This window comes from Tasmannia lanceolata, unplaced genomic scaffold (genome assembly GCF_043159265.1).
Source record: "Tasmannia lanceolata isolate RefF3 unplaced genomic scaffold, GAP_Taslan_0.1 ptg000002l, whole genome shotgun sequence".
NCBI lineage: Eukaryota > Viridiplantae > Streptophyta > Magnoliopsida > Canellales > Winteraceae > Tasmannia > Tasmannia lanceolata.
This window is the reverse complement of record NW_027518679.1, coordinates 13,797,391-13,805,847: the sequence shown is the minus strand read 5'-3', so window position 1 is coordinate 13,805,847 and position 8,457 is coordinate 13,797,391. Positions and strand designations below refer to the sequence as shown.

Here is an 8,457-nt window from a genome sequence, read left to right as displayed (position 1 = left end):
TAGACGAACTGATCTATACGAGCTACAACTTAGGATTTTTGGAATCCCTCAAACATTGCATCGTATAGGGTTCAATTAGATTTGCGGACAACCTTCTGTTGGCCGTCCTCCAACCGTTGTTGTTTTGAGAGAGTTATGAACAGGTAAGGTAAGTGAAGATCTAAGTGTTCATTTTCATTACTATGAAAAGTCTGATTACAATTGGGTCACTTACACCGACTTCCTCTTTCTTCTTCTTACTGATAGAACCTCCTGAGCTTCTTAGAGTTCCAGGCATGGGGGAGTGTTTGGCCTTCCAGTGTTCCAGCCAGTAAGTCCCTGGTCTGATGATCAGTGTTACTTTGTAGGGACCTTACCAATTTGGGGTGAGCTTCCCCACATTTGTTCGTTGTGAGATAGCAGTCCTTCTCAACACCAGGTCTCCTACTCGGTGCAGCTTCTCTGATAAAGAATGAGCTGCTCTTCGAGTTCCGGTTTACTAAGCAGAGGCGGTGAAGTGAGATACGCTTTCAGCTCGTCAAAGGCGGTTTGGCACTCTTGGGTCCACGGAGAATTTTTGACCCCCTTCAGAGCTTTGAAGAAGGGGAGACATTTCTCCGTGGATTTTGAAATAAACCTTCCTAGAGTGGTGATCCGTCCAGTGAGCCTTTGGATTTCCCTGATAGTGGTTGGCGAGCTCATCTTTAGCACAGCTCGTATCTTCTCCGGGTTCGCCTCAATGCCTCTCTGGCTGACCATGAACCCTAGGAATTTCCCTGCTTTCACTCCGAAAGCACACTTGGTTGGATTCAACTTCATGTTGTTTTGCCATAACACTTTGAATGATTCCTCTGGATCGATGACGTGCTAGTTGGCTTGAAGACTCTTGACGAGCATGTCGTCCACATATACCTCCATGTTTCGTCCGATCTGTTTTCTGAATAACTGGTTAACTACCCTTTGGTACGTCGCCCCAACATTTTTCAGACCGAAGGGCATGACTCTGTAGTAGTACAAGCCCTGGTTCGTGATAAATGCCGTTTTGGGGACGTCCTCTTCGTACATCCTGCTGCTGGTTTTCCCTTTAGGAGCGTTGCATAGCACTCCCAGGATTCGGTCTGGTTTCCTTTAACTTCTCCGATCCCTTCTGGGATGATGAACTTCATCTCCTGATGATAGGCTGACGTGATGGTTCTTAGCGAGTTCTGTCCGGGCCTTCCCAAGATGGCGTTGTAAGCGGACTGGGCCTTAACCACCAAGAACTCTATCATTGCAAAGCTGCGGTGAGGGGCGTTGCGAATCCAAACAGGGAGTTCTACTGAACCTTCGACAGGTACGATGTTTCTAGAAAAACCGTACAAGTGAGAGTCGAAAGGTTTCACGCGATCTTCCAGAACGCCCATTTGCCTGAACGCAAGATAGTATAAGATGTCAGCCGAGCTCCCGTTATCAACCAACACTTTCTTCACAAGGAGGTCAGATATGATCATATCTATGACCATCACATCATTGTGGGGCATTAGAACCCCTTTCGAGATCCGTGTCAGAGAAGGATATGGTCTGGTCTGTCTTCGGCCTCTTGCGAGGGATGTGGGCAGAGCTGATTTGTATTGCATACACCTTCTGTCCTGTTGCTGAGGTCCCGCCCGCCGTTAGGCCACCAACGATCATGTTGATGACCCCAGCAGGCTGAGGGGGACGGCTCTCTCTGGTGGGGCTCCTTTGCTCCTGAGCATTTGAATGTGCTGGACTTAAACGCTCCGAGCTCTTGTGAGATGATTCTCTTTCCATTGGCCGATCTTTTTTCTTCACGAAATCCCTGAGGTGCCCTCTCTTTATCAGGTTCTCAATCTCTTCTTTGAGATGCCGTCATTCGTCGATGTCGTGCCCGTGGTTCCTATGATAGCGACAGTATCTCAATTTATCTCTCTTACTTCCCTTGGTGAATAACTTGTCAGGCCATTTGAGGTATCGTTCGTCCCTGATGGCCATGAGTATCTGACTCCTTGGCGTGTTGAGGGGGGTGTACCTGACTTCCTTCTTCTTGGGGCTTTCGCCTCTTCTTTGACTTTTGTCCTCCTTGCGGCTCATTTGGTTCGGGGTTGACGTACCCCTCTCTTCCTCCCGAACCTTGCGCTTAATGTTATTATCAGCTTTAGGAATGAGGTTAAGCGCAGACAGCATCTCTTCGACCGTTATATACTTCTCAGCCCGAGTGAGTAGATCTGCAAGGGAGGTAGGAGCTTTTTTCGCAATGGACATTCTAAAATCTGCAGACTTCACTCCTGAGAGGAGGGCATTCATGGCCGCTGACGGATCCAGGTTCGGTATTTGCAAAGCTTCTCGATTGAATCTGGCGATGAAGTCTTTTAATGATTCTCCTGTATGTTGCTTGACTGTCATTAACGACGCAGCTGTCTTTCTAGTTCGTCGGCTGCTGAGGAAATGCTTGACCAGTTGGTCTCCGAATTCTTCGAAGGATCTGACTGAGCTTGGCCGGAGGCTTGAGTACCACTCTCGGGCCGCTCCGACCAATGTCGCTGGGTAAGCTCTGCACATGAAGTCGTCAGACACGCCATGTATCAACATCACTGTTTTGAAGGTTTCAAGGTGGCCCACTGGGTCTGTTGTGCCATCGTATTGTGGTAGTTGTGGCATTTTGAACCCCGGCGGTGCCACGACGTGTAGAACTTCCTCGGTGAACGGTGTTTTGTTACTGAAGGGCCTCCTGTATCTAGGACTGTCAATCGGGATGGGCAAGCTCGAAGCCCGCCCGTTCGGCCCGCTAAAAGCCCGCCCATAATTAAAATGAGAACAAGCCAAACCAAGCTTGGTCAAAAGTTGAAGCCCGAACTCTAATTTGGGCTGAGCTTGATCAAGGGTCATCCAGCCCGTTATAGGCCCGGGCCCGATAATATATTTACTATATAATTTTTCAAGATTTTTTATGCCCTTAAAAATCAGTAGATATTAATTAAATAGGTTACTTAAACATTAATATCCTATAGGCTATAGTTCGACATTAAATAGGTTTTCTTTCTTTCTTTATTTTGCCCCTCTTCAGCCCACTTAATATGATGATTCAAGCCGTTGAAGTATACAAATTGGGCCCCTCTTCAGCCCACTCTATATGAACGGTTTGGATCATCATATCCTATAGGCTATAGTTCGACCTCAGATTTATTAAATGAATAAGACAAAATCTAGCAAAAAATCAATCGGTGTGGCTTTTCTCACATGCCAAAGCCAACAAGTTTAATGGCTTTCTATGAAATCGGCTTTTCAATGCTTGCCTTAGTCTTTTCTCGTGCAGAAAGTAAGAGGTGATGGGCAAGCCCGAACTCGGCCCGAAGCCCGTTGTGGAGTTTGGGCTGAGTTTGGGCAAGCAAATTTTCTAATTTAGTTAGGCCCGAACTCGGCCCAAAGCCCGTTGTATAGACATGGGCTGAGCTTGAGCACCTCAGGCCCGCCCAAGCTCAGCCCGATGGACAGTCCTACCTGTATCCGGAGGAGTACTCTTTAACGAGGTCCTTTAGACGATGATCAAACTCTTCCAGCTTCCGATCCACACTGTTTGGTCGTGATCTTTCTCATTTTTTCTTAGAGGATTTACGCGGAGCTTGTTTGAGGTTGACCTTGATTGACTGTTTGGGCTTCTCCGAGGATGATGATTCTGATGATCTTGTCCTCGGGAATGTGCTTCTCCACGAGGGTGGTGTTCTGCGGACCTTGACCGCTGCCTTTCACTTCTTCTTGCATGCGCAGAGGTTATGGAGAACGTTGAATTTCCGTGTCGGCGCTCTGGTGTAGGGGAGCGGCAGTTTCTTCGCCTTGGTTCCTCTACCCGCGTGTTAGAAATCTTATGTGATTGCTGAAGTCTGTTTTCCGGCCTTGGTTGAGCGGCGAAGTTCTCGGCCAGGCTTCGGTATTGATCTGCTAAGGTCGTCATTTGTTGGACCAAAGTATTGAGTTGCTCTGCCGTTGGGGTAGTCGGTGGTGGAGACCATACTGGTAGCTGTTCAGATCGGTCCTCTTCTAGAGGTATGACGATCTGTGATGCTATACGTTGCCTGGTGTTCCTGCACCCCGGATTGGACCGTGCCCCCCGAGCAGAGCTGAAATGTGCAACTCTCCGAGCTCCTGCCATTTCTGGACCCTTAGAGACTTTTATGTTCGGGTCCCACGGATGGCGTCAATCTGTTGCGGTCAAAATTTGGTTATGGCTGAGCTGGAGGTGAAGAATGGATGGACGATCTTGATTTATCCTTGCTTCTTCTTCCTACACACACGAGAGAACGGTTAAAAGACCAACGTGGAGGGGATACTCCGTGAAGGCCCTTCGATACTTAAGTCAGTGACCACAACGGATAAGGAAAACCCAAATGCAATAGTAAGTATTTTGGGAATCGTGTCCTCTACCTTTTGGGTTTTACCCCTATTTATAGTGGTTGGGTGTGCTAGGGCTAATTCATAATTTTCCTTTATGGTATGATTACCATACTGCCCTTGAGCGGGTGGCATTGAGCCGTAAATACCGCTTCTTATAGGGGCCTTTTATTGAGTGCAGGAAATTACCTTTTTGCCCTTTTCGGTATCTGAGGGCTCTTTTACACGTGGAGCTCTCTGATTGGGTGGTTATTTTTATCCCCATCAGGTTCCATACATCCACCTCTTGCACTAAATCCACATTCTAGCATATAAATTTGCTTGCACAATCTCTCATCTTCATGGCACTTCTCACACCCCATGAAGGAATCGATGAAAATTTCACAGGTTTCTGTCATTTATGTACCTTTTATTGAACCATTGATTCCATAAGCAGGAGTCCTTGTTTGATAAGAGTTGCCATAATAATTTATTTTGGAAAGCTTTGTTTGTATCCTTAAGCTGCCTTAACTCCCAAACCCCCTTCCAACTTAGGCCTACACAGGTCCTTCCATGATATTGAGTGGAAACTCTTCTTATTTTCAACCTCGCCCCAAATGAAATTTCGGAATATCCTTTCCAGGTCTCCAAGAATTCCAGCTGGAATGTTGAAGGATTCGGACTGATGGGACATAAATACGGCGCTCCTCCCAAATCTCGCCACGTGTCGTCCATGCACCAATGAAGCCTAACCATCATGAAGAAAGGTGCTGATAAACGGCAAGACCATACGATTATGACACGTGTCACCTTCTCACCGTCCAAGCCTCATCATCAAAAATTATGGAAGAGATTATCCAGCGAAACCACTTGCGCCGTCAAAATAGGAGAACGGCCCAATCCTGCAAATGAAGGTTTTCTCTCCATAATGATGAAAAGGTCCGCACGCCACCCCTTAAAAGGGGGAGAAGGGAAGAAGAAGACAGATTTTTGAATCTCCATTAAGACAACCGGAAAAGAAAGAAAGAGGCAAGACAACAACGGAGGATGTTTGGAGCTTAATCCCACTCTCCCTGTTAGTCCCCTCCGACCCACCCACCCATACCCCAAGAAAAGAACCTGTGCCTTGGCCTTGGTAAACCTAACCAAACCCTCGCATCTTCTTGTTGTTCTTTATATTGATTGGTCAAGAATCTGACTTGGGCGTCGAAGTGGTCGTCCGGGACCCACCCCGGACCCCCCTGACCCCTCTGTTTGTGATTGCAGACCCTGCGGAAGCTCTCTACCCACCGCGCGATCGCAGACCCGGATTCCGACGCCATCATATTGGCGCCATCTGTGGTATTCGTCGAGTATTGAACGCCTTACAACGATGAGAAACCACACCCAACAGCAAGAAACAGGGGTAATGACCAGGAGCCAGGCCCAACACGCACAGACCCACGCCTCAAGTTCTCGGGAGCCAAACTCGCCGCTCTCGGGCCGACACTTGCCCGCCTCCAGCACACCGCAAATGGTCCCCACCATGGAAATGTTTAACGAACTCCGCCAAGATCTACTCCAACGTTTGCCTCCGCTGGAACCTCCAGCCCCGAGGAGGCCCCCGACAGCACATGACCAGACGGAAGCCTATGACGAAGGTGACGAGGAACAGCCGGGAGAGTGTCATCCCCGGCGAAGGCGAGTATCGGTCCGACGAACCCCCTCCCCTCGCTCTGAGTTGTTGTTGCTCTTCTGTTTTTGGCAGCAGGTATGTCTTCTTCTGGTGATGTTGGCAGGGGAAAGGGGGTTGCGGCGACGGCGGCGAAGGGTCCGGCTAGCCGTCAGAAGATTCCCTCCGGCTTTATGGCTGCGGCGAGGAAAGACCGGTCGCAAACTAGGCTTCCCACGTCCGCGCCGTCTAGCTCTTCCGGTCGATCGGTCGGAGTGAAGGATATGGCTAGGTCTCCTCCCTGGGAGTTGGAGTCTCCCGCCAAGAGGGTTGCCCCTTCTTGCGCTAAACAGGGGAAAGCCGGTCGTGGGGCCCGTTCTCCTGCCGCCTTTGCGAAGAACATGTCGAGCCGGCTGGAAGGGTCGGTTATGACCAAGCTGCTTCTGGATCAAATGGATTTTTCCCCACAGTGCTACCAGGCGCAAGGAGAACTGTTTAAGCCTGACTGGAAGATCGACGTTGAGGATGGCGTCCTTGGTAATCCCCGGGTCGGGGTGGAGCTTGGGTTGATGACCGCCCTTCCAGGCGATGAGGCTGAGTTAGAAAACTTCCCCCGCAGGGCCCTGGGGGCCCGGTACCTTCATTCTATGTCCTGCGTAAGTACCGAGTGGCTGGCTTTTCCACTTGCGTTTTCCCTTCTTTGTTGCCTTTGAGACTGCACGCGGCAATTCTCTAATGGTTCGCTTGTGGCAGGGGCTTTTGTAGGTTGAAAGTTACACCAGGAAGATGCTGCAGTACATGGTTGAGGACGAGTTCGAGATCGGTGCTTTCGAGGACCGAGTACGCAAGCTGAGCGAGGACCTGGGAGAAGGCCCAAGCCGAAAAGGCGGCGCTTGACGACACCGTTTCTCAACTCCGGGGGGAACTCCAGCTGTCCGAGGATGGGAGGAACCGTGCGGAAAATAACTTGGTAGTGACCCGACAAACGTACGCTAAGGAGCTGGTGAAAGTGCGGGAGGAATGGCGAGATTCTGAAGATTTTTTCAAGGCCGCACTCTCGTTCAGCGTGGATATTGAGATAGATGCTTTCGTCGAATGCCGGCGGCGCGTTCGTGAGGTTGATCCTTCCTTCCCTTTTGAGAAGTTGGTGCACGAGGCCGAGGAAGCCTTTCCAGAGGATCTTTTGCCGGAACCAGTGGATACCATGAGACCGGTCGAGGATCCGGCGGTTGCCCTAGATGCTTCTACTGTTATTGGGACCTCTGCGGGAGGTCGGTGAGGCTCGGACTCCTTGAGATTGCTTCTTTTTATGGTTCGATTGATGTGCTGGGTCTGTAATAGCTATTTGAATTTTTATTTTTTTTCGATATATACAATGCGCCGAGGGCCATTTGAGCTTTTTGGTATGTTTCTTTGCGGCGGGTTATTAAATTCTAATTTGGTCGGCGAGAATGCTTCTAGTGAGCCTCTGTAGGGCGTCTTGTTCGTGGAAGGGCGATCTTCCCCTCGAGTGATCAGCTCGGAGTTAATGGGTCCCGCCTGCCCTTTAAAAAGGGGAGGTCTTTTTTTTCATGGGGAGCATTTTAGGGTATTCTCGGGGGGATCAGCCTAGATGCTACCTCTGTCCCACTCCCTGTCTTCTTCCGGCCCTTTATTCATCATAGGCCGGAAAGTGGAGATGTGCATGGCTCAGCTAGGAACGCTATTCCATTAATTTGTAAAGGGGAAAACATGGCTTTGCTCTGAAAATAACAAAAAGAAAAGAAACAGAACATTCGTCATAACTAAAAAGAAAACACGGACCTTACCCTTCCTTTTTACTGGTAAAACTCTCGGAGGTTATCCATGCTCCAACTTTGAGGGAATGGGGCCCCGTCGAGGTGCTCAAGCGGGTAGGCCTCGGGGCGGAGCGCTCGAACGATCCTGTAGGGTCCTTCCCATTTTGGTGCGAGTTTTCCGGTGTTTCGGGGGTCGGATACCTCCGCCCCCTGTAGTACTAGGTCTCCGGGATTTACCGTGCGTTTTTTTACACGGGCGTTGTAGTATCATGCCACCCTTTGTTGGTAGGAGGTGGTTCGGAGGAGGGCTTGCTCTCTTTTTTCGAGCACGAGATCGAGAGCGTTCCGGAGGAGCTCAGAATTTCCTTGTTCGCCGTAGTTCTCCGTGCGGAAGCTGGAGAGGCTGATTTCCAACAGAATGACCGCTTCGGCCCCGAAAGTCAAACTAAAAGGGGACTCCCCGGTTGCGGTCCGGGGTGTTGTCCGGTAGGCCCAGAGAACGCTTGGGAGTGCTTCTACCCAACATTTTCCGGCTTCTCCCAACCGCTTCTTGAGGCTTTTGGAGCCAGATCCTGTTAATTACCTCCACTTGTCCGTTGGCCTGCGGGTGTGCTACGGAGGCGAAAAGATGTTCGATGCTCAGATTATCACAGAACCTGCCGAATTCAGCACTTGCGAACTGGG

General features: G+C 49.8%; 3 protein-coding genes across 3 annotated transcripts; all 3 read right to left on the bottom strand.

The window, feature by feature from the left end:
* Window positions 1-423: 423 nt before the first annotated feature.
* LOC143888398 (putative mitochondrial protein AtMg00860) lies at window positions 424-798 on the bottom strand. Its single transcript, XM_077392800.1, has one exon. It carries the CDS (start codon window positions 796-798, stop codon window positions 424-426), a length of 375 nt encoding a protein of 124 aa, XP_077248915.1.
* Window positions 799-962: 164 nt separating this feature from the next.
* On the bottom strand, window positions 963-1,481 carry LOC143888393 (uncharacterized). Its single transcript, XM_077392790.1, has one exon. It carries the CDS (start codon window positions 1,479-1,481, stop codon window positions 963-965), a length of 519 nt encoding a protein of 172 aa, XP_077248905.1.
* A 367-nt stretch (window positions 1,482-1,848) lies between these two features.
* On the bottom strand, window positions 1,849-2,865 carry LOC143888386 (uncharacterized). The gene has a single exon (XM_077392783.1). The coding sequence runs from the start codon at window positions 2,863-2,865 to the stop codon at window positions 1,849-1,851; it is 1,017 nt and encodes a 338-aa protein (XP_077248898.1).
* Window positions 2,866-8,457: the final 5,592 nt, after the last annotated feature.

Excerpts from the sequence above, each read along its gene's own strand:
- LOC143888398 (XM_077392800.1), bottom strand. The coding sequence starts at position 798 with ATGAAGTTGAATCCAACCAAGTGTGCTTTCGGAGTGAAAGCAGGGAAA.
- LOC143888393 (XM_077392790.1), bottom strand. The coding sequence starts at position 1,481 with ATGGTCATAGATATGATCATATCTGACCTCCTTGTGAAGAAAGTGTTG.
- LOC143888386 (XM_077392783.1), bottom strand. The coding sequence starts at position 2,865 with ATGACCCTTGATCAAGCTCAGCCCAAATTAGAGTTCGGGCTTCAACTT.